This window comes from Triturus cristatus, chromosome 7 (genome assembly GCF_964204655.1).
Source record: "Triturus cristatus chromosome 7, aTriCri1.1, whole genome shotgun sequence".
Lineage (NCBI taxonomy): Eukaryota > Metazoa > Chordata > Amphibia > Caudata > Salamandridae > Triturus > Triturus cristatus.
In genome coordinates, this window is record NC_140590.1 from 1,703,987,928 (window position 1) to 1,704,013,606 (window position 25,679).

The 25,679-nt window shown below is 45.4% G+C and overlaps 1 protein-coding gene across 1 annotated transcript in view; it reads left to right on the top strand.

Annotated features, from left to right (window-relative positions):
- The window catches only part of LOC146812815 (alpha-2-macroglobulin-like protein 1), an 820,867-nt gene that overhangs the window by 722,606 nt on the left and 72,582 nt on the right, over window positions 1-25,679 (top strand). The window contains exons 32-33 of the mRNA XM_085615206.1: window positions 14,560-14,650; window positions 23,945-24,013. Coding sequence (XP_085471332.1) covers window positions 14,560-14,650; window positions 23,945-24,013 — 160 coding nt within the window. The remainder of the gene's footprint in view (window positions 1-14,559; window positions 14,651-23,944; window positions 24,014-25,679) is intronic.

Here is a 25,679-nt window from a genome sequence, read left to right on the forward strand (position 1 = left end):
TCTCATTTTTGTTAGTGTGCATTCCAGTTGTAAGGGCAGGGATAATTACTATGATGAACAAAAAATAATGTGGCACAGGACATAGTTTGATGAAATTCTAGAGAAAAAACACAAATAGACATGATCTACATACTTTTTTGATGTCTGAGAATGTCCTTCCTAATTATATTCCAGTAAAGTGCAAATTATGTGGCTGCTTAAAACTGTATGATATTGCACACAATGGTTTTTCTTTGCTACTTTAATTCAAGCACAGAAACTTTTAACCCATTGAAGCTGAATTGTCAAATAATGACACACCAACATGTAAATTTAGAGAAATTCCAACTTGATTTTTTGGAATTACATTGAAAAGAAAAGTGATCAAAACAAGAAGGAGAAAGTGAAAATGCTGACCTAATAAAGACTTTTGTGAAGACACGGGGTTGCAGTCTATCTGTTAACTGAGATAGAGAATTGACTCTTTTTAATCAAAGAAACACTGGTGCATGCTGGTTTGGTGGAAGGCTTGGTGCCAAAATACATTGGCCGCATTAGCTTAGGTTTTTGCAATAAAAAGCGCTGACTTGTTTTGGAAGGGAACCCATGCCACTGCCCTTGCAGCTTGCATGCCCCTGTGAGGGAGAATATGACAAAGTTAACATGGTACCATGCCTGGGTGCCATGCTAACCAGCACTACCTGAAGGCATAGGTACGTTACCCCTCTAGCAGGCTTCAAAAACCTAAGGCAGGGTGCATTATACCACAGGTGAGGAGCAGATATGCCCCTACAATATTGGGGTCCATTATTAGTATGGTAAGTGCCAGGAAAGCCAAAGAGAGTACATGGGCTGGAACCTCAACAACTCGAGTTCCACAGCATCATGATGGCTTCACTGAACACAGGAGTGTTTGGTACCAAACTACTCCTCTCAATAAATCCACACTGATGCCTGTATCGTACCATCTACCCGGAGGGTACCGCAGAGGTGCCCTCTGAAAAACTACTAAACCTGGTGTGGTCTGAGACCAGCTGTAGGCAGCCAGCCACCACCAGACATGTTTCTGAACTCCTGGGTAGAGAGCCCCTTCTCTCTGGGGCCAGAAACAATGCACATCTTGGGCAGAGGTGTCACATCTCCTCCCTCAGGATGAGCCAGTGCTCAAAGAGGGAAAGCTTCAACAGCCTGCTGCCTCTGTAATGTGATCCCCAGCTCTGCTGCTAGCAGCAGAGTGCAGCTCCTGGTTTGCACCCCCACTTCGGGTGGGAACACGGTGGGAAAACTCAGAAGAATAGGAGATGTGCCCACCTCTGCAACTCCACCTCTAAGATGGAGGAGGCTAGGTGCAGCACATCTTTCAGTCCCGGCCATCTTGAAGACGGGAGACCCTTCCAATCAGGGATTGGTCTGTGCCCCTCTCCCAGCAGGGTGGCATAATAGAGGGAGTAGTCACCCCAGGTAAGGTTACCGTTGGCCCTACCTTCTACTTTCCTAAAATCCCCCATAAACTTAGTGTTTAGGTGGCTTCCCCAGACCTGGAAATTAGATCAGTGATGACCTAATAAGGAAGAAGGCGACCCTGCCGAGAAGACTGAAGATGATGACTATCTTGGCCCCAGCCCTACCGCTTGACTCCAGCTTCTGCAAACCTGCAACCAGTCTTGCAGCCAGCGACCTCTGAAAACCCTGGGAGGACTGCTGCCTTTGAAAAAGACTCAATCTTCCATGGATAGCGGGCCCATCTGCGTCTCCTGCCCACTCTGCACCCAACGCACACGGCCCGACTCTGAGTGGCTCACCTGTGGAGTGAGGTCTCGACCGCAATCCTGACCTTGTATTCAGCGTTGGCTGACCTCTCCTGATCTCCATGGCAGCTCCTGCAGTGCGTATAAAGAGGATACCCCCGATAGCTACAGGCTCCGGTAAGAAGACTGTGACATTGAAAGGCACTCCTGCACTCAAAACCCCTAGACCTTGGTGAGCTGAACCGGCAATGCCCCTATGGCCCCCACACCTCTAATTACCTCTGCTGTCATTAGTCTCCCTCCTGCAACCTCCAGTGCCATGCGTGCAGCCTGTTTGTCTAAAAAAGAATCCCCTTTGAAAAGTATAGAACGCCAATGTCGAAATTGCACCCTGTGACTCGGAGCTGGTTGGGGCCTATCTGGAACACAGGAACTGAGATCAATGTTGGGATGCCTGTATCAGTGTACTATGCTGTGCCTAGTACATTTTCATCTTGCCATGCTTTATCTATATTAATACTCATGTATGTATTTTAATGATACACAATTTGTGTCTCTTATGTTATTTATTTTCATGAAACCAGCAAATAAAAAAGAACATCAAATGCCACTTGTGTACTGCAGCACCTATTGTGGCATCCAATATAATGGCAGTGGAAACTTCATTCAGGCCTCCCAGGATCACACAAAAGGCTGAGCTGAATGGACAGAGATGACTCCTTGGAACTGAATAGAATATGCAGGGTGGGGGCTGTAGACATTCTATTGGCACCATATTGTCAAATTCTGCCTGACAGTTCTGTTGAGCAACATGTAACACTTTGTACACTTGAAAGTGTAAGAACTAAATGGCAGAACAACTCGTGTATTTCCTGACTGGTTGCTGAAGGGCACTGATTTTGCCCTGCCAGACATCTGCCTCTGGGTTTGTTGTGGGCACAGTACCTGCTTCAAACTGGATTTTAGTGTTAGATATGAGAGGACACCGGTGATTACCATAGTGCATTCCTCAATGCATCCAGAACCATTAGATCCCTAGTTTAATGCGGCTGAAGACTTTTGTCATCCTCAAAATTCTCTGATGCATGGCATTTTGAGACTGCTTGCAGTAATATAAATAGAACTACTGAAAACATGGGTAGGGATGCCCATGAAAACTTTAACTCAGTTGGTTAAGGAGTGCCTAGGAGTTACCCCCACCCAATAACTGATGCCAGGCATAAATGTGGTATCCCAAGACACCTGGACGGAACACTTTTTGGACCTGTGCAAAAATGGAAGAGGACCAAACTTTCTGATACCTGAGAAGTCCTGAAGGGCTAGACCTGCTACCCATTGTTCCCAGGACAAAGAAGTGGGCACTAGGGGTCAGTTGGTTAACCTCCTCTGTGGCTCCAGGGACACAAGAAGCTGCAAGTGTCCTTTTCCCTGGAGTGCCCAGCTGACCAGGAGCAATTGTACCTCACTTGTGGCCTCTGCGGAAGCGAGTCCTGGCCCCCAAGTGCTGCCCCTGAGTTTCTGGGAGCCTTAGAAGGGACCCAGAGAAGCAGACCCAGAAGCCCTGAAAAGTTGAGACCTAAAAAATAAAGCCCTGTAATGGCAGCCGCAACATTTCTCTTCTTATTGTGAGTAGCCAGTTACAGCCCTTGGTCCCGTGGGACTGGTCTTGTTCTTGCAAATCCAGTCAAGCAGAATGCTTCATTTGCTATTCTGTCTTGCGGGCCTCTCACAGAACTTCTTTGGAAGACCCGCAGCACTAGATAGCTCTAATTTGAACCTTAATTGCTTTAAAATAGCTGAAAAGGTTTACATCAAAATTCAAAAAGCATATTTTCTCAGCAAAGATCTAGCTTTCTGCGAATTTGATGTAATCCTGTATGGGTAAATTGCATTTTGGGACACTCCCTCCCCCTTTGTCTCAGCCCCTGCTCGATAGATCACCTTGAAACTTTACAGGAAGGAGCAGAGGTGGATGAACATTTTTATTTGCAAGTTTTGTTAAGATTTGCCAATTGTAGCCAAGGCTATTCGCAAAACTCTGACCTAACTATAAGTACATAGTGGCAACCGCCACTGTGTAATATATAAATATATATAATATGTGTGTATGCTAAGCACAAATAGGGAGCCCTAGGTAGTTCTCAGTATTAGGTGTTAAGCAGCCACAACATCGGACGTTCTATTTTTGCTTACTTCAAAGGTCTGTTTTTCTAGCAAAGCATATAGCATCCAATATTGCTTTTACTTATTCTAGGTTGGCTTGGGTTGTATTTTACTGATCCACAGCCGTAACACTGTGCCTGGAATGGTAAAGTGCATTTGCGATATTTTAATTCAGTGTGGATGGCATTTATTCATTCTAGGCTTCAAATGTTTTGTAAAGAATGGAAAAAGGCACTATATATGCTCCCCAAAGCTCTCCAGCTCCACACTGAGGACTCTTAGGGACTTGATACTCTCTCTTGCAACTGGCAGGTTTATCATGGGGGGGGTTACTGGGTCCCCTAAACTCCCTTAAGGCCCCCGGGGCTGAGCCCAGGGAGGGAAGGGGCCTTGTTGTCTGGGCCTCAAGTCATGGGCTCTGTGACTCCTGGTGGGTCTGGAATCCTACTACACGTGGATACACATTCCACAGCAGCATACAGCTCCCACTTTTGCCTAAACCTCTTTTTGCAGCCTGCCACTGACCACCCTTACACACGAGGATCTCACATCCTCGTCAGGGACCTCTCATCATGCACCAGTTGTCCTTCAGATGGGGAACACCAATGGGAAGGGAGAGAGACAAATCTTGTGCCTTAACACCTGGTTCCTTACTGACCAACAGACTGTCTGGGCGCTGAAGACTGACCTGGAGGTCTTTCTGTATACTAATCACAGGACTGTTGACTCACATCGGGTGCTCTGGGGCAGCATGCAAAGCCTTTATGCGTACTTGGCTGCCTGGTCCACCCGGACCAATGCAACTTTATCCCCCACTATTTAACTCTATGCCAAACTGCTGGCTAGGCGCCTGCTGCACATACTTAGCCACCTGGACCACCTGGATCAATGTGGCTTTATCCCCACCGTAGAACCTGACACTCTGTACGTAGAGTCCACCTGGCTCTGGCCCGATTTAAGGAGTTACAGTGCGCTACAGCATTGATGCTTCTCAACATTGAAAAGTCGTTTGATTTCCTGGATTTGGACTCTCTTCGGGAAGTGCTGGCCATGCTTGGTCTGAGATCCCGGTATCGCACCTATGCCTCAGACTTGAATGCTTAGCCACAGGTGCAAGTAAATGACATGATATTCCTCAGATTCCCCATTTGTTGGGTCACTAGACATGGGTGCCCCCATCCCCGCTCCTCTTCGCCCAGGCTATCAAATCCCTTGCCTCATGGATATGCTGTGACACCCATGAAAAGGGATTTGACTGGCGTATTGCACTGGAAGATAGGATAGCTTTGTATGCAGACGATGCCCTCCTGTTCATGGCTCACTCAGCCAAAACTGGGCCCCTCCTTGTCTTCATCCTTGACTTACATGTGGAGGAATCGGTACTGAAGTAAATTACCCAAATCACTCTTGAATCCCCTAAGAGGGGACAGGAATGACAAGGCTTGGCATACTACCATGTCAATCTGGCGCCAAAGCTTTCGGTTCGTGGGATTTCAGAAGACCTGGGAGCCGGACCTCGTCTGAAGCCTAAGTCTCAAACCCTCACCCGCACAATTCAAGCAGACCTCTAAAGCTGGGCTAAATTGCCTCTCAATGTGCTGGGCAGGGTGGCCCTCAATAAAATGATGGTCCTCCCATGGCTCTTTACGTCCTGCAGAGCAATTTAATCTCCCCCTCCAACCACTGGTTTGCTGCCTTAACCTCCCAGGCACGGAAATTTCTCTGGACTGACAAGCCCCCCATGGATCTCCTATGATAAACGTGTTAATTCTGACTATGATAGGCGTTTAGCCATGGCTGACATCTGTATGCACTACTGGGCAGGGCACATTCTAGTACTAAAACTCTGGGGTTGGAAGGATTTGGCCTTTAGGATGGAGCTATCACTGATCGGCCTCTATAGTCTTGTAGGTATGCTATATGGCTCACTGGTCTGTAGCTCGCTGCAAGAGATCACCAAAACTGTTTCACTGACTTGGAGAGCGGGGCTGCCCAGGACTGGGTGGGACCAATGGGTGACCCTGGAAACCCCCTTAAGGGTGGGCAGATAGCTGGATTGGGTGGCTCGCCTCGAGGACTTCAGAGGGTGGGACAACATTGACATCTCCGAGCTGGGGTGGGTGACCACATGAAAGGCTTGCAGGCCCTCCAAACAGAATGAGGTCTCCCTCGACAACTCACAATTCTTCTGATACCTCCAACTCTGACATGCACTCTCAGGATACCAGGAGTCGCTGGCGGATCCCCTGGATTTGAACCCCCTGGAAGCTTGGATACTCATGGGTCCACTGACCACGGGAGGCATCTCCCAGACATACAAAGGACTGGTTATTTACTCAACATGTTAAGTGGCACCAGTGAGAGTACTGTGGGAGTGGTGGCTGGCCCTTTTGGAAGAGGTGGAGAAGAGAGAGACATGTATGGTGCATCGCACTCAAGCTATCTCTGCCCAACTATGCGCTTTCAATTGAATTATCTGCATGCAGCTACTACACGCCCAAGCGTATGTGGAGAAACTGTAAACTCCTGATTCTTGCTTGCATTAGATGTCGGGGAATGTTGGCAATTTCTATCAAATGGTTTGGAAGTGCCCCATTATACAACGATACTGGCTATCCATATTTACAATCCTGACAGTGGTTCTGGGCATGAACCTGGAGGCTCCCTCAAAGTAGAGCTGCCAGGACTTGTGACCAAAGAGAGACGCACTCTGGTAGGGGTGGGGCTTGGTATATTACTAGCAAAAAGTGATGTGGCCAAATACTGGAAATCAACATAGGATCCACCATTGAAGGAATGGATGGTGGGCATGGACCAATCAGCAAAGCTGGAAGAACCCTTTTAATTAGCCAAAGAATGCCCCATAAGCATCACAACATATGGGAGCAATGGTGGGCATACTAGGGACTGGGTACTGCACACAAATGCTCTTCAAGGAACTGAATGGGCTGAGTGTGGGCAACTGCTGATGAAGCAACTGGAACCCTCTGCGTGGGTCTGCAATTTTCTGTGTTTTAATCAAAACGAATAAAGTGTTGTTATCAAAAAGGCTTTTCACTTTTTTTTTTTAGATCAGCGTGGATGGTATCGGGCTTATCATATGGTTAAATTATTTGCTAGAAAAACAACAGCATTTGAGATGGGCAGTTTTCACTCGGTGGATCAGTTTCATACAACTAAGAATCCCAAAGGGGCCTTTGGAGCAGTAGTAATATGCAACTCTGCTGTAGTACAGTCCTTATTATCATGTTACCCATTACCAGTGCAGTACTGGTGAGATAATCTGATAGGGGTGTGAGGGGAGAGGAAGACTGGTGGAAAATGTAAATCTTCCAAGTGGAACTATGACAAGAGATAATGAGAGATGACAGAGGAAAAATGAGACAGGTATTGAGTGACTTAGTAGTGTGAGAGTATTTCAGGTTGATAGCTAGACAGAGAGAACACGGATGACATCGAGAGAAACAGGCAGCGAGGGTTCTAGAGACAGGGAAAAAGACTAAGAGTGTTGGTAAATGAGATGTAGGGCTAGGTGTTGAGGAAGGAATAGGAATACAGTAATTGGGAGTAAGGGAGAGGTCATAAGAAAGAGGCAGTGAGAAGTGAGGGAGGAGTGAGCAAAAAAGAGATATCAGGAAAAAGCAATTGCCAGCGAGGGACAGGGCGATAGTGACAGTGACGGAGAGAGCAAGAGAATGTAAGGGGGGATGAATAGCAACAAGGGGATATTGACATTAGAGATAATGCTTAATGATGTTGTACAACATGTATCATGTTTGTGGTTAAGTAATCAATAATATATTCACAGTACAAATGTTGATATCGTATGAGCTTTGTGATTAAACTATAATGAAATAAACACAAAAATGCCTAGTGTCCAATTTCAGAATATTTACCCATTCTTGCAATTTTCTGTGGTTGAAAATAATCAAAACAATATAGTGACAAAAGAACACAATATGGGAGGGGGAGGCAAGATGGCGGCCGCCGGTGTGGCCAAGTGAGAGGCTGTGAGTTCGCCCCCGCTGGAAACCGCCCAAGAACCAGCAATTGACATACCTGCTGTAGCGGCAGCCTTTTCTTTGTATGGCATAGTATCGCAGAAGTGGTGTTCATATGTGGGCTCGTAGTGGCGCTCCATGTAGCTACAGGAGTGAGCATCCGGAGTAGTGGAGTGGGGCTGCTGTGTGCCGGCGTCTGTGCTAGAGCCTCAGGCATCAAGACCCGTCGAGACCCGTAACTGCCGTGGCGCTGTGGCGTCTCGCTTGCGGCAGAAGAGAGAGGAGGCGAGGCTGTCGGTGGGAGCAGGCACCGAAGAAGTCGGAAAAGCTTTTTTAAATTGTTCTTGAAGCCTGCTGAGTCTGGCGGTCTAATGGCCCCGAAGGGAAAGGGTGCAAGGGCAAAAGGCGCGGCCAATGTGGCCAATACAGCGGCTACAACGAGGATGGAGGGGGCAGGAGGAGGAGTGCTGGAGGCACCCCCGGAGGTGATTGCCGGTAATACCGGTGGTCAAACTTACTTCGAACAACCGAGAGGAGTATCGGTAAACGGGGCTGAAGGAGTGCAGCCTAGTCGAGGACGCCAACAACAGGCAATCACTATGAAGGATCGTATAGTACCAGAAATATTTTTTTTAAAAAGCTGTCCCTCGTTCCATTCCTGAGGATTTATCTTATACGCAGCCCCCGAAGCAAACCATGCCTGTCTCCACAAACAACAATGTAACCGCTGTAAGTATTGCAACAGTTGCTCCAGTTTCTCAAGTGCCACTTACTGACAGTTCTGAGCATTGTTTGGATATAGCTGAGCGTGTTGAGCTGGATGGAGTGGAGGGAGTGGAAGTAATGTCACCTGGACTGAGGCTACGGCCAAATGTATCGTTATCCCAGCACTGTGAAAACCAAGATACGGAGTTAGTAGTAGACTTAATGAATGATGGGGAGTCTGCTGGTTCAGGGGGGCAGTTCTACTCTATGTCCGATGTCTCTATGACCTCAAAGAATGCTAATGGCAGTGAAAAACGGAGCAACATCGATGACTGGGCCGATGATGGTAGTTTGCAATCAGAAGAAGATGTCCTAATTACAGATTCTATGATGAATCAAGAATTGCATGAAACTGTCCGAAAAATGTATGAGTCTGTGAACCTACCAATAAAAGATAAATCGAGTGTTGCTAATCAGTCCTTATATTTCACCTAGTCTTCAACCTGATCAAGTAACCCCTAGTGAAAATGTGTATTCAGAGCCAGAGGACGAGATTACCTTAGCGACTATCTATAAGGTAATAATGGTCCATAGGGAAGAAACTAAAGCTGAAGGGCTCCGGACTCAGGGGGCGGGGCGCAAGCCACAAAACTCTGTGCGTCGTATTGCTAAATCCTGCACGGAGGTAGCAACTAGGGTACATGAAGCAGAGGAGCGGATATCTGTTGTTGAGGATCAATTGCTCCAGCAAAAATCCTCGATTACTATTCTTCAGAAGACAAGGGAAGACATTGACTGGAAGTTGACAGATTTGGAAAACCGAGCACGAAGAAATAATCTCCGCGTTTTAGGGGTTGCGGAAGGCAAAGAGGGGACAGACACTCGACGATTTGTGGTTGAATTACTCACTGAGGCCTTCCCGCACTTAAAAGATTGGAATTGGGATGTTAAAATTATGAGGGCACACAGATTTCCTTTTGTGCAGAAACGGAAGCCAGGGGGAGCTATGGAAAAGCCTAGAGCAATTCTGATATGTCTGAACAATTATCTGTTGCGTGAAGCATTATATGATTTGGCTAGGCCAGATAGGCCACGAAAAGGGAAGGGTTGTGATATCTTTGTGCACCCTGATTTTTGCTACGTGACTGTACAACAGAGGTGGCAATTACGGCAAATAATCGCACCTTTTCAAGTCAAGGGGAAGCAAGCTTTTCTTTTAAACCCTGCCAAGCTGAAAGTGATTTATAAAGGAAAGACATTGTATTTTTTGTCAGAGATTAAAGCGCAGGAGTTTTCGGCAACAATTTGAAACTGCGGATGATCAAATAAGACTGAGTTTTTTGGCTCTTAGAACCCTCTTTGCCTCTTTTTTTCTTTTTTGTAAAACAGGTGTGCTCAAACCAAGAGGGCAGTGAATAAGGGGCGTGGTAGCTATGTCTAGATAAAAGTGAGTTACAGGGAATGATCTTGTAAGTTGGTTACTTTTAGGATCAAGGTTTAGGAGGCCCTCTCTTTCCTTGTTGGTTTTTTTTGTTTTTTTCTCTTTCTCTTTTTTTGTTTTGTGAACTTGCTATGATTATTTAAGACTATTATTTAAGACTGAGCCCCAGTAACCAGTTGGTGTGTATATTAACAGGGCAGTGGAAGGGGGCTGTGGCAGTTCTTGGGTGGGCCATGGCGGGATGCACTCACAATCACTCCCCATCACTGAGGACATGGTCCTTACCCCTCTAGTGGGATGGAGGGTGGGATGGATGGTGGAGGGAGGGGGGTGCTGCAGGGGTTGGGTGGAGGAGGGTTGGGGTGGAGAGGCTAAAAAAAAGAAAATAATGGTCCATAATCGTGCAGGGAACGGGTGTAGGATATTTGATTGTCTGCTCAGTACAGCGTGTAAAACTATAGATTTTGGGGAAATTGATGATGGGTAGTGGATTGGTTAATGGTATTCGCTGCTGTTCGCTGAATGTCAGTGGGTTGAATAATTACAATAAAAGGCAACAGGTGGCAAGGGAATTGGCAATGCTTCAGTGTGATCTTATGTGTCTTCAGGAAACCCACATTCCTTGGGCTAAGAGAAAGTTGCTTTTGGAGCTTGGTTTTAAAGTCTTGATATGTACACAGCAGTCTACTACTATAAGAGGTGTGGCAATCTTAGCTAGAAATCATATTCAAGAGACTGGTAGGGTATTAGCAGACAAGCAAGGGAGATGGGCTATTGCCGAATGTATAATTGGGAAGATGAAACAGAAGTGCACTGTCTGCTCTATTTATGGGTCAAATTTTGATGAGGCGTTAATAATAGAGGGGCTTAATGTTGAGCTTGCCCAGTGGCCCTCCCCACTATTAATTTGTGGCGATTTGAATATACATCTGGAGCCATCGGATTTAAGGGATAATAATTGTCGCTATAATGGGAGGAAAACAAACGTTTTCAAGGCACTTCAATCACTAGTAGAAGATCACGGTTTGGCGGATGCCTGGGATATTTTGAGAAGAGGTGAACCAGGATACACCTTTTATTCCTGCCCTCATTGAAAATTAGTGAGGTTGGATTACTTTTTGGTTTCACGTCTAATGTTGATTGAGGCTGGGTTTCAGGTGTTTCCACAAGTTACCTCTGATCATAGCCCTCTTGTATTAAGTCTAAATGTCGGTAGGGTCGGCACTAGACCACGTGCTTTCTCATTCGATAGGAAACTGCTATGTGGTACACCTTTTGTAAATAAGATAAAAATCTGGATCAGGCATTTTTTTTAAATCAACCGGAATACTGCAGGGACTGGATGTGTCTGGGATTCTTTCAAAGCCGCTTTTAGGGGGGAAGTGCTTAGCTATGGTTTATATAAGCAGAAGCAACAACGCACTTTATTGCAGGGATTATAAGCGGCGCTAACGTGTGCTGAAGAAAAACTTGTCATAGATATACAACGGGGTTTTGATGTTACTGAAACTTTGACGGCAGTAGCCTGCTGCAAAGCTAAGATTAATTTGCATTGGAGCACAGAAATGGCTAAACAATATGTGACAAAAAAACACTTGAATTATGAGTACGGTGAGGCTAGTGGACGGTGCCTTGCTCAGAAATTAAGATCTAAAGAGACGGCCCAGCAGATCAAAGCAATTAGAAATGCACGTGGGGATCTGGTAGAAACAGAGGCGGGGATTTTGGATGTATTTCATGAGTTTTATGAGACTTTATATAAAAGTGAAGAGTATGATATACAAGCTGGGGAGGCTCTTGCCCTGCGTTTTTGTGATAACTTAAATAAACAAGAGTCTGATCTCCTCGAAACTCCTATAACCGTGGAGGAGATAGAGCGGGCTATTAATAGCTTGGCTGCGGGAAAGGCTGCTGGGCCGGATAAGCTCCCACTGGAAATATATAAAACTTTCTTTGACTCTTTGAAATATGATATGCTGGCTACGTTCAGACAGGCACAGACGGGCTCCCCCCCCCCCCCAGTCATGGGATGAGGCGAGTATTATTGTCTTTAAAAAAAAAGATAAACCGGAGGAAAAATCCGGCCTCTTATCGTCCTATATCTTTATTAAATACAGATAGTAAGATCTATTCGAAAATCCTCGCAACCCGGTTAGCAAAAGTTATAACCCCGTTGGTATCTATTAGACAACATGGCTTTATCCCTCAGCGAGGGACGACTAACCATATCAACAGGGTGGTGACATTAATGGATATCGTTAATACCACGGTAGATGCCTTCAGTCTTACATTACTTGATGCTGAAAAGGCTTTTGACCGGGTTGCTTGGGGATTTTTGTGGGCAGTATTACAACGACGGGGGTTCCAGCCTAGTTTTATTCAAGCCATGCAAGCGCTTTATTCCCAACCTATAGCAAGAATCTGTACCATGGGTTTAGAGTCTAGCTGGGTGCATATCACTCGTGGAACAAGGCAGGGATGTCTCTGCTCCCCTTTGTTGTTTTCGCTATACATTGATCCATTTATAAAAATGCTGGAAGCCAGTAGCAGGATTGAACCGGTGATACTACAGCAAGAACATTATCGGGTACTGGCTTATGCAGACGACTTGGCCATTGTAAGTCCTAATCCTTTTACAGCCTTGCCAGAAATAGAGTTTTTGGCGTCACAATTCGGAGGAGTCTCTGGTTATAAACTTAACGCCGCTAAGACTCAAATACTATACGTTAATATAACAACAAGCACGGATCAAAGGGTAATGAACGAAGCGACTTATTTAGGGATTAAATTATGTGCCTGTCTAAATTCATTGGTTGAGGCTAATTGGTCATGTCTTTTAAGTGAAGTAAAGAAACAGTTAGATAGATGTGAATATCTATGGTTGGGCGCTGTAATGTCCTTAAAATGTTAATCCTACCTAAAATACTCTACTTTTTGAGAGCTGTTCCATTGGAGATACCTCGGGCCAATCTTGCACGGTTACAATCTCTGTGTACCAGATTTGTATGGGCACAGGGGAAAGCGCGCAGAGCTCTGCGATTTATGATTTTACCGCGCGAACAAGGGGGTTGGGCTGTCCCTGATTTTACTATATATTATTTGGTATGTACCCTACAGCGCATGAATATTCTACTGACAGGGATAGAAGTGAGAAACCCAGCAGAAGCTCCTTCTATTTTTCAAACGTTGTTGGGCAGTGAAGCTAAAAATCGCCTATTTCTCAATGTAGATATGAATTATTACAAGAGGAATCGGTTTAAGGTATTGATAGCAGCTTTCAAGGTATGGAGGTCTGTCAAAAAATATTATAATATGGGGAAGATATCTGGATATACTCCCTTGTCTGCGTTAGAACTTCTCTCCCTGATATTTGGGGATCGAATAGTAGATAAGTGGCGAGATAAAGGCGTTCAAAGAATTGGAGATTTATACTCTAATGGGGATTTGTTTTCTTTTGAAATGTTAGTGCAGAAATTTCAAATTCGTCGCTCTGATTTTTTAAAATATCTTCAAATTCAGGACTATTTGTTTAAACATCACTGGAATATAGACCCAAATCCAGTAATCGAAGCCGTGGGGAAGAATTCTCGTATTGGATATCTGTATTCGTTATTAATAAAAACTATGGGTAATGATTTAGAGATTCATAATTCAAAATGGGACTGTCGGCTGGGCCGGGCTGGGACCCGGATCGAAACCTCTATTGAAATGGCTGGAAGATTATTTATGGCCGCTAATTTACGTGCACAACATTATAAAACCATTTCCAATTTATATTATACACCAGTAAAAATGCTTAAATGGGGGGGTAAGGATGGGAAATGTTTTCGTTGTGGGTCTGATGAGGCTGATATACTTCATATTTTTTATTCATGCACGTACTTAAACAGTTTTTTTGGCCATATTGAGAAATTCTTGGAGGAGATATTGGGTGGAACGGTACGACTGTCCAATGCGTATGTATTATTGGGGATAGATGAAGAAAAAGGGAGGGATTCAGTGATGTATAGACATAGGTATTTTATATTCATGGCCACTTCCGTTATAAGATTATGTATAGCCTCAATGTGGTTACAGAGGGATGCACCATCTTTTGAACTATGGCGAGCTATATTTTTGGCATCCTTCAACATTGAGTACAGCTTATATGCGTTGAAAGGTACGCGGAAAAAGAAACTAGGCCAGGAAATATGGGGACCAGTGGTGATTTATATGAGTTTGTAAATTTCAACCTTATGTGTAAAAGTCTCTTGTTTTATCTTGTTAATATTGGTGTTGCTGCTCTGTATTAATTGGGAAACCTTGTCCTTTTCTTTTTGTGTGGTTTTTTTTTTACCGCTGAAGTGTATACCTTGCTTTCATATGCGTGCTCTCCTTATGTTTTAATTTCTTTTCTCTTCTCTGTACGTTCATGGATTAACAATAAAATCATTGAAAAAGCAGAACACAATATGGTTTTATAAGCTAGAGTAGGGATTTGTATGATACTTGAAAATTGGCCTTGACACCTCTTATGTTACAGGTATGCCGGAAGCCGCAACATATCCAACATGGTGCTCATCGAGGTGAAGATGCTGTCAGGATATATACCTGATACTCACACTGAGACAAAGGTAATGGACCACCCCCCCACTTTCCTCTCAAACCTCTGTGGGATTTCCTCCCCTGACCAACATCACTGTAAGAATTGTGGGAGGGGAGTGAATCTGTATTTGTGAGAATTAAGAAGCCACAAAATTAGCTCATGGAGAGAACGCCTGGTACAATAGGAAGCTTCTTGGAAAAGGCAAAATCAAGGTGGCACTGGTAAAAATGCAGTACCTTTATAACAGGCAGGCAACAAAGGTGCCTCGTTTCAAAAAGTCTGGGATTCAGAGTAAAATATAAATCAATAAATATTTAAAGATGCAGGCTATGCCTGGGCACAAGGTGTTGCACGAGGTATGGGAAAAGATTGACCAGATGAGTGGTAACTTTTTCTGTCTTGCTTGATTTCCATTAGCATATGTAGTTAAAAGACGAGAGCCGAAAGGACATTACTCTCTTGGTCTGCTTTCTTTGGGTATAGGATTCTGATGTACTGTCCACCCCACTCCTTTTCCCAGAAGCAAGGTGACTGAAGGAACAACAGACTTTGTTCCCAGGAGTCCATCTTATATGCTCGATACCCACCAAATGCATTCCAAAGCAGTTGCAGAGATGATGGAGTAGTGTAAGATAGACATACATGCGTGGCTCAAAGGAAGAGTTCACTAATTCGTGTATGCCAGGAAATACATTAGTCCTCTTCCTCTCCCATTCCTGCCAGCACTAACTAACTGTTCTAGAATGATATTGAATGACGAACTTGAAGGAGGCCTGGATACCCGCTCCAGCAACATAAACACCCAAAGATCTTCTTTAGAGATAGCCACTGTTGATGCGGAGAAGGTAGAAGATATGAACTCACAAATGAGTTCCAGAAAATCAAGTACTGTCACAACGAAGACTTGAAGAGTTCCCTCTATAACACCTTGAAAAAATCCCAAGAAGAATGGAAAACACAACAAAGTGAGGTGGAGGACAATGACTGATAAGACTATGAGAAGTAGAACCCTACAATGATCTCATGATGTCGGCCTTCCTTCTCTATCTGCCTCACTACACTTCCACAACCGCGTTATGATGTTCGCCTTGTTTCCCCTCCGTTCACTTCCCAGTAAAGAACTTAGCAATATCTATCTATTCAATGATACCGGGGTTAAAAGAAGGCTACAGGAGATATGCTGAATGGAAGACTCAGACCAGGTGGGGTGTTTGCTGAAAAGGTGCTGGCTCCCACGACTTCTCCAAAGCTTCATATCCTATCCATGCAATGAGACATTGCAATTGGCCGCTACATAACCTGGATTCTAAAACCACATTGACCTCATGTTGTAGTTGACCCTTAACTATGACCATGGGGGGAGGAGCCAAGATGGCGACCGGAGCAGACGCTTGAGCGCCCGGCTCCGTCGGCCCTTGGCCTCGGATTATCATCCTGATTCCTATCCTCGCCGATTTTCGAGGTGCACCGTGTGCGACGACGCGCTGACCGCGCCGCCGCTTTCCCGGAGTCTTAGCCCGCCCGGATGCCGGAGTTCTTGGTGCCTTTGTTCTTCGCACTGGACCCCTGCTCTATTGTGGCCTTGGCCGGCCCCCTGGAAGCTCCGCAGTCACCGGACCCGCTGGCGCAAACCTGAGCCCCGCGGTCCCGATCCCGCCTCACACCACGGACTGTCGCCAGATGAGCCGGGGGAGAGAAGCCCGGACACCTCCTGCACCCTGCACCTGACGGGCTGGAGCTATAGGGTAAGCCCCGGTGTGGCGGGTCTTCTGGCCCGCTCTGTGGACCGCGCTGTGGGAGGCTGCAGACCCCCTTCTTCTATCGCCTAGTTGGCGGCACAGAGAGCCCGAGGGAGGGGAAGCGACTGTTGGCTTTCACCTGTTGCGGCGCAGACCTGATGGGAATTGCCTCCTTGTAACGACCCCCCCCTGGCCACAGCACCGTTCAGCGGTAAAACATGGCGTTGATTGCCTGCCTTCTGCTGGGGGGGGATGCTCCGGTCTCGCCCGCTACCCGCCTCGCCCTCCCTCTACCAGACTCTAGCTCCACAGTGCCGTCCCGGATTGCTGCCGATGTGGGGGCGCAGCTTCCGCTGACATGCGGCTCCGTTCTGGCTGCCCTGCGGGACTTTCGTCTGCAATTGTGTGCTGGCTTGCAAACGCTGAGTGAGCGGTTCGACTCCATACTGTCGGCTGCGGGTCGTGAGCGCCCCGTTTGTTATCAACAAGACATGGGTCGGCCGGTGCTTCTGTCCTCTTGCGGGGCCGCAATGACTGTGTATAACCGTGCTACGCTGGTGTCTGCAACTGGCTTTCCCGGCATCCAGGATCAATCGCTCTCCTGCTCAATTGCGGATACTTTGTTTCCCCGTTCATCGCTGCCTGCCTTGTTGTTGCCTGCCCCACCGCGCCCGCAAGAGTATCCAGCTGAGCGACACCTGACGTCCTCGAGGAATCGTTCACGGTGGCCTATGGCTTCTTTTATGTGGAACTCGTGTACTTTACAGGCCAGGTCTGGATTTTATATGGTGCACAAGGGGACCTCAATAGCCGATCGGCGGCCATTTTGTGACTCTACTTCTCCATCTTCTCCCCAGCGGCCATATTGTCTTTGTCTGCACGGGATGCGGGGCCTTCATGTGGGGGCTGGTCTAATCTTAAGCCCGCGATCGGGCCAGGGCTAGGTTGAGTTATATCACCATGGTTTCACGGCTGGACTGGACTCGGACTGGAACTGTTTGCATATGTTGTGCGCACTCGTCGCGAATTGTCTGCCTTCATTTAAATTGCTGTGACACGTTATCTTCACACGATCGCTTTTGGGTATAGTGGGTTTTCAGTGTGTGGAGGCGTGGCTGGCCGGTGGTCCCGGGCGCTCCGAGGTTACGTGGGGCTCCTCCCCGCTTTCTTTCTTCTTTGTTTTCTTATTTTCTTCATTCTATTCCTACTTTCTCTCTTGTCTATATTTCGGGTTCATTGGGCGACAGGCACTATGCTGGGGGGGGGCAGGCCGTAGCCTCCGCATTGGTGTAGGGTGGGGGGGTAATTCACTGTTTTTTTTTAGTTCTATGGGCCTTTTTCTTCTATGTCTCTGCGCTATACTTGTTTCGATTCGGGGTCCGGGTGTGGGGTGGATTGAGTGGGGGCGGCTTTGGAGGGGTGCGTATTTACTCACGTGACTATCCTGTTATCTAACTGCACCGCCTCACTGTCTGAGATTTTCTATGGTCGTTTTAATGATGCTGCTGCTCTCCTGTGTGGTGAAGCCATCTTGCGGACTCGAATCTCCTTGGTCCTATCCTTTACTGACTTTTTTTTTTTTTTCTCTCGAAAAAATTATTTTAAAAACCTCAAAATTAACCTTCACTTCTCCTTCCACTGGTGTCAAGGATCTCTCCAGTGTATACCCCGTCAATCGTAGCTAAGCTTGATCATCAATGCACAAGGGATGTAATGTTTGCCTCAGTGCTTAACCGTATTGTGGCCGGCCGGATGGTTGTAGGCCCGTATTTGTTCTTTTACTATGCACAAATAAAGGTTTTTAAAAAAAAAAAAAAAAAAAAAAAAACTATGACCATGGGAGGAGGGTACCTTCATGCCTGTAGGTTTCACTCTGAATAAGTTTAAAATAGGGTAAATGAATCAGCAAGCCAGCAGTACAAGTTTAACTGTCACCTTACCTGTAGCTGTATTCACAAAGAGGAACACAAAATAGGTTTTCAAGTTAGGGAAGACTTCAGAAAGTACAAATGCGCAGTTGATAGTCAACTCTTATTCCCAACTGAAAAGGATAGAGGCTGGTAATCATTTACTGCCTGCAAATCTATGTTACTGTGACATAACCAACATATGGTTACAAATTCATGAACTACTTACATTCTGCAAGGTGGTGAGCCATCTCAGCACAGAAGACACAGAGGCAGACATGAACTGGGAGGGTCAAATGAAAGGATTCAACTCAAATGTTTCAAGGACAGTCGAATACCCGGTAAGTGTATGCAGAAAAACTCTGCAAGTGGCATCCTCTGCACTCAAAACGCCAAGGGCCATAATATTCAAAGTGCCCCGGGGGCAAAAAAGACATGTTTACCTGTTTCTTCCCCCTTAGGGGCACTTTGATATTGCGGAAGAAGCTGCAGACACTTGTACTTTCACTTCTGTAATTTAGATTGTGCCGGCACTACATGTGCGCCAGTATGACCTCTTAGGGCATTCCCTCTGTTGCATAGAGGCTTGGCCCAATAGAAATGAAGGAGCACTTTGCCTATTTTTCAGTACTTTATTATTGACATGGGTACAGGGGCAAAGGAGCTGCGAGGATGCACTCTGACTATGTGCCACAAAGAGGCTGCACAAAGTCAGAGCGTCCCCCGAGGACTTCGTTCAGACTCTCCATCTGCCCATCTCCTTGCAGATGGTAACTTTTCGATTTAAAGTTAATGGTAACAAGGTGGCCACGAATTGTGCAATATGATTTGTCGCTACAATTTCAGGCAGACCATGAAGTCGCACAATGTTCTTGAGGAAATGTTGTGCCCATTCAGGGTAGGTTGGTGATTTTCTTAAGGAATAAAATGTGTCAATTTGGCATAGTAATACACTACCACAAATAAGATGGTACTATTACTTGAAGGAGGCAGATCCTAAATGAAATATTTAGATATGTGGGACCAAGGTTGTTTGAGAGTCGAAATTAGATGTAAAAATCCCATGGTATAAGCATGATATGCCATAGCCTAAATATAGGTGCAAAAAGAACAATTGGTGGACCAAATGCTCAACAATGCCAAACACTCACCCCAGTCAGAGATCTGGGCCTACATCCATTGTTTTTTGCACGCCAAGCCATTCCAGTTTAGTCCCAGCCATATGCAAATCGGTCTTGATTCTGCTCCCCATGGAAATAGTCCAGCCGAACTGCCAGGCCAGGTCCTCCCTGGCGCAGAAACAAGCATCCTAGGATCAGTTTTGGGGTATCACCGTCATCAGCCAGGATAGCTTGAATCCAGCGAGCATGGCAAGCACAGGACCCACGTCTGGACATACCCATCCCTCTTAGGGTGACAAATGCAAAAAGGATACTTGAATGGCAGAATGCTGAACACTCACCCCCAGTCAGGGATCTGGGCCTAAAGCAATTGTTTTTTTGCTCACCACTCCATTCCAGTTTCTATAGGTGACACATTAATTTACATACACAATATTCCAGAAAAGGATGTCTTGCGTTCTTCTATATCCAGCATGCCCTAATATTGGAGGGGGTGACTCCACACTAACACCTGCTCATTTAAGGGCTTTGTAGGCACATCCTGATCTACTGTCTCCTGTTGTCATCACAAACCTTCATCCACTTCTTTCTCAAATTTAGACTGTAGGAGTTAGATGATAGGAAGACCTTTTCTTTCGACCTCTTCCCAAATCCAGTGCCTGAATAAAGCGCTTGTCTTCCTATGTCTCTTCCCTGGTCTATTATTGATTTAAAAGGAAAATTGGGAAAAGAAGATACTGTCTGGAATGCCTATCATTTGAATACTTAGGGCCTGATTATGAGGCAGGCGGTATTGAATTATCTCATGAAATTCTGCTCCACCTGACTCCAAGTGGTTAGATTTTTCCACACCTCTTTTTTTCCAGGTGTAGGAGAACCTGACTCAATTTTTTCTGACTGGTAAAACCAATTGGAAATATCCTGAGACTTTCGCTTCTGTTGTAGCCAGGTCTTATTCAGTTTTCTTTCTGACTTGGGGAACCTACAATGCTCCCCTGCCATAAAATACTCTTCATCCCCTAATCTTCTCATACCACCCTCCCTCCCCCCCCAACCCCACCCACGGGGTGAACATACATTTGTGCTTGAAGCATGCCTTAAATCCCCATGGAATGAAAATTCTAAATGGTTTTATGGCCGGAAAAATCAGTCCCACATGGTAATTCCCCATTCCTTAAGACTTTACTCATAATTGCATGGTACTGGTGCGATATTACCACTCAGCCATTACCCCAGTATTGTGCAACTTATAATCGGGGCCTTAGTGAAAAATCAGAGGCTGAGGTTTTTATGGTCTGCCAATTCCATGATCATACATGGGGGCCCTTTCAAGTAATGTATCTAGTGCCCAAATGTCACCTTCCTGACCAACAACTCTCTGTCAAGTGTAGAATTATTGTGCTCTGTCCATGTCAAGGTATAGGAGTAGTAAATCACCAGGTGACAAGTGTGAGTTGGAAGGTGAAATTGTTATAAAATAACCCCAAGAAACTGTGGATGCCTGCATTTTCACTATAAATTCTTGTTGACAATCAGGTGGTCATAATACAGGACTGGTAGTGAACACTCATTTCAAATAAAATCATTCTGTTGTTCTGAGCTCCCGCACATCAATACATGGTCAGAAGTCTGCATCAGGTTTCAGTATAAAGAAAATGGGAGTCACGGCTGGAGATACTGAATGCCTGATAAAACCCTTCTCCAGATAGATTTTCAGCAAAGTAACACCTAAGTACATCATCCTATTTTGGTGTTAAAGGTAAGATCTGCCTTAGGCATCATGGACGACATCAATGAAATGGTTATAATCACTACTAGACAGGAGAGAGACAGCTTTTTTTTTTAACTAAATGCACCTGCATATTCTTTGCATGTAGGTGGGACAGTCACTTCTGGACTTTCAGTAGTGTAAGCTATACGCGTTAAATCTTGAGTTAATCATATTCCCTTCTGGGGTATACAATGCTGAGCGCAATGAAGCAATTAGCACTTGATAGCTCCATTCAAATACATCACAGTATTATGGGGCCCCAACTAAGAAGTTCCCAAGACTTCAGAAAAAGTGATGTGTCACTAACCTATAATGCTGAAGTGTTTCTTTGGCATGCTGAGTGACCATCACCAGTACTTTTGGCGCACAATTCACATCACCAGAGAATAGAGGTCTCCTATGCACCACTCAAACTTCTTATGAAGGACACTCGCCATCGATTGACTGAACTTTGTGTCCATAAATAATCATAGCTGCCAATGAGGCCCATGTTGGTAACAGGTCTCTGCCTGATGGCAGTATCATAGACAAGGAATAATGGTCCATTCTGTTGGGAAATACGTTCTGAAAGATATTCCCACCTCAGATTTGCCCATCTGTAATGAGCTTCCTAGTTCTCTTGCAAGTACGGGCAATTTTTAACAAAGTTCCCCCTTCTTGCCAAAGTAAAGGCATAACCCCTCTCGTTGTCTCCGATATTTTCTCCTCTTGAGAGTGGCATTTTTAAGAGACCCAACTGCACAGACTCTTTGAGACATTAAACACCCTACAGGACAGTGCATTTTATGTATCTCTATTTGTTGTTGCGCTTCTGTCTGCAAAGTCACATTAATACAAGAGTTGCAGATAGTGGGCCTATTTATTGCTAAGGAGAGAGCATCTCATCTTTGGGTTCCTCTTAAAGGCTTTGATAGAATGCCGCAGCCACAGCTTTGCCAGTCCAGCATACTTTACTCTCAAAAGCTGTAAATAGCTGGCTAACTCACAATAGCCTTGGAGCCTTGCCCAAAGGTTAATAACCACATGTGTGGTACCTAGTTGGCTTGGTGTCTATCCAAAATACGTGTGAAGGGCTTTATGAACTTGGTATAATATCCTATTATAGGACTGTCTCAGTTGATTAAAGCATAGCTAAAACGAGTGCTTCATCGGTTAAATGAGAGAGAGAGACTAAACAACACTTTTGCTGTCACCTGAGTAAGTGGGTCATTGACAAAAAATGCAAACGGCAACGATCCATGAAATCTTGGACAGTCTGTCATTCCCCTGAATATTTTTTAGGCAGTGCTTATGGTTCTGACCTTAAAAGGTGATGAACCAATAGACCGCAAACTGCACTGGAACAATTGCTGTACTGAGCTGTGTCAAAGCGCTCCCTGCTGCTGATTTTGTTTGCCTGTCGCTAGAAAGGGGTGCTTGCCCTTATCTACTGAAAAGTGTTGATTCTCAAAACCCTTTTTTAACAAAAAGGTGCTCTCCAAGGTCCTCTTGGATTTTGGTAATGGCGTGGGCCATAGCTTGTAAAGGATTGACATCGGAATCCATGGTAGGTTGGTCTAAGCCCCGTCCACTGACACACCAACAGCCAATGGTCTAGCTCGCACCACTTCCAAGCCTTGAATCCTTTCATACTCCTTCTAGGCCACCTCATTGATCTAATAATTATAAGAGTAGACTGCATAAGAACAAGGAAAGAACAGAGGGTTGTACGAGTTCTTGAGAGGAAGGAAGGCGAAACAGTGAGGCATGCATAGAATCAGCGAGTGAGGGTAGAGATTCAGGGAGAAAGAATCATTTTGTTACAGATAATGTACTGATGAAAGAATGGATAAGAAAAGAGCAGTGTAGGGAGAGGGAGACATTGAAGGAATGAGAGCAGGAGCAACAAAGTGCATAGGAAGGCATACAGGGAATGAATAGGCAACATTGGAGGTAGGCAGGAGGAGTTAGAAAGAGATGGGCAGGCATGGAAACTGAAGAAGGACTGAGGGGGGAAATGATGAGAAAGACAGGTGATGAAGATGAGGGTGAGAAACAGTGGAAATAAAGCATGGAGGAAATGCTGAGGTGAAATAAACTGAATGGTATTGGAAGCTGGTGAGGGGAAAGAGTGACAGAGAGAGAAAGACAGAGAGATGACTAGACAAATATAGTGAAGGAAGCATTGACCACTTAATGAAAGAAAAGCAAAAACACTGGTGATACAGAGAAAGTGTCTAGCTATTGTGTAGCTCAATCCAAGTTTGTTAAGACAGACGTTCTCCAGTAACAGTAATGACAAAATCAGGTACACCAGCGACCATAACAATCTCCACCCAACGGACTCCCACTCAGTCACGTTCCTCATTTCACACAAGTATTCTGTCTCACCCTCCTGCATCATCAGACATGCCCACATATTCTACAGGCCTCCTAAACTATGAAGAGCACCATACCACAACAAGGAATGAGTGAAGAGTGAAAAAGGGAGGTGGGGAGAAAGATGCAACAGAGGCAAGAAAGCCAGCATAAATGACATCCAGCAGAAGATAATCAGGAGTTTCTTCTGTACCTAGTTTAAGGTTGATTGGGACCTGACTACACAATGTTTGTCTCACAGTGGCACAGCCCCTACGTCTGACAAGATGTAGGGCTGCAGAAGAGCCAGTTCCTAATACAATGATTCGATCACAGGCTACTCTCTGTCCATTGGATGTGGTTTTTGACTCCGAATAAGCTGTGCACCCACATGGCAGAACCCCTGTAATTGAAAGTGATGTACTCTTGTGTTCTCTCTTTCTGCAGCTCCTGAAATTCCCACTTGTGAAGAGAGTAGATGTTAAACCGGACTCTGTCTCCATCTACCTGGAAGAGGTGAGATCACGGGGACATGCTTTATTGTTTTGTGATAGTGTGTAGGAAATTTTAGTATTGTATCTATACACCTCAAGTAAAAATCACAATCCTTGCCAGGGTGAACCACTTAAGCCACTAAATAAACTTGAGTCCAACCCCTAGTATCTAGGGTGCAGAGGAGACAGGCTTAACTTAGAGGTACTGTATAAAGTATTTATGCAGTATCAAAACAGTAAAAAGTCAAAACACAACGCAAGGAAAATACCAAACCAATTTAGAAAAATCGACTACATTTTAATAAATAAAATTACACCAAAACAACAAAAATCCAGTAATGAGAAGAAGAGATATGAATTTTTAAAGCTTTAAATCAAAATAACACCAAAAAGCACTACAGGTCAACTGGTCGTGGTAGACTGGGAACTAGGTACGAATTGAGTCCGACAGTGATTTAGCATGGTTCGGCTTCAGAAACCAAGTTTGGGTCAGTTGGACGTTTTAACTTCAGGCTTAGTTTCTAAAATCAAAGTCCAAAATCTTCAACAGGACAAGACAGCAGGCTATGGCCAAGAAGGGCTCCACAAGGTCAGCTAGCCATTGGAAGAGGTCTGTGTGGAGCCACTTACTTTTGGCGGTAAAGCTCTGAGTGGGGCAAATTTGAATTTGATGCCCAAGAATTGTCATTGCCTGCTGGATACTTTTTGCACCAGGTGAAGATTTCTTTTGTGCATTGAGTCCCTTTTTCAGGGCTTGGATTCCTACAATGGGGCCAGGCTGTAAACTGTAGCAGAAGAGGACTCCACAAAGCCGGATCGCTTCTCTGTGAGGTCCCGCTGAATCGTAATTGCTGCTGTGGAAATGTTTCAAGCGAGGGAAACCTGAATCTTCAGCCCAGAGAGGATGCACTTTCATCAGATCGGCTTCGTAGGTTTATCCCAGTCCTCTGGAGCTCCTTGGAGCAAAGCAGATTTTAAGTCCAAGGTTTCTCATAATGTTTGAAGTAATACACTTTGATATAGCCCAGGATTACAGGACCTCGGGAAAAGCACTTGGGGTCAAGACTCCAGGTGAAGGCTCCAGCAGAGTCAAGGGCAGATACAGTTGGAAAGGGTCAGTTGAACACTAACAGGAAAGGCCTCTTAGCTTGTTGATACCCTCTAGCTTAAACAGGTGGTCAACTTTATGACCCTTTGGCCTCGGTACAAGAGGGAGAGAAGGTCTACTCCTTCAGGGTTCTTCTCAGGACTCAGACAGCAGGTTCAATCAGCTTGTGATCGTCCACAGGTCCAGTAGTGTTCTGAGGAGGGTACTGGGGATGCTACATTTATGCCTGGCACCAGTTTGTGGGTATGGGTGACTCCTGGCTCCTCCCTAACCAATTTTATAAAAGTTCCTATGTGTAACCCTACCCACTTGCGTTGCATTCCATGTATGCCCTAAAGCAACTATCCCACAATGCCCCTCCCTGCTTAAATCTGAGATGGTGAAACCCTTCCCCTTGTGCATAACCTGTGTGTCCACCTCAGAGGATTGCCAAGGCAAATGAGCAATGTCTCCTCTATGGTCACTTCAAGCTAGTTCTGGTGGCAACTCAATCCCCACTGAGAGTGGAGCCTGGCTGACTAGGAGAACAAAGTAGGGGCTTGTGAAGGTGCCATCTGACATCTACCTGTGAAAGGGGAGG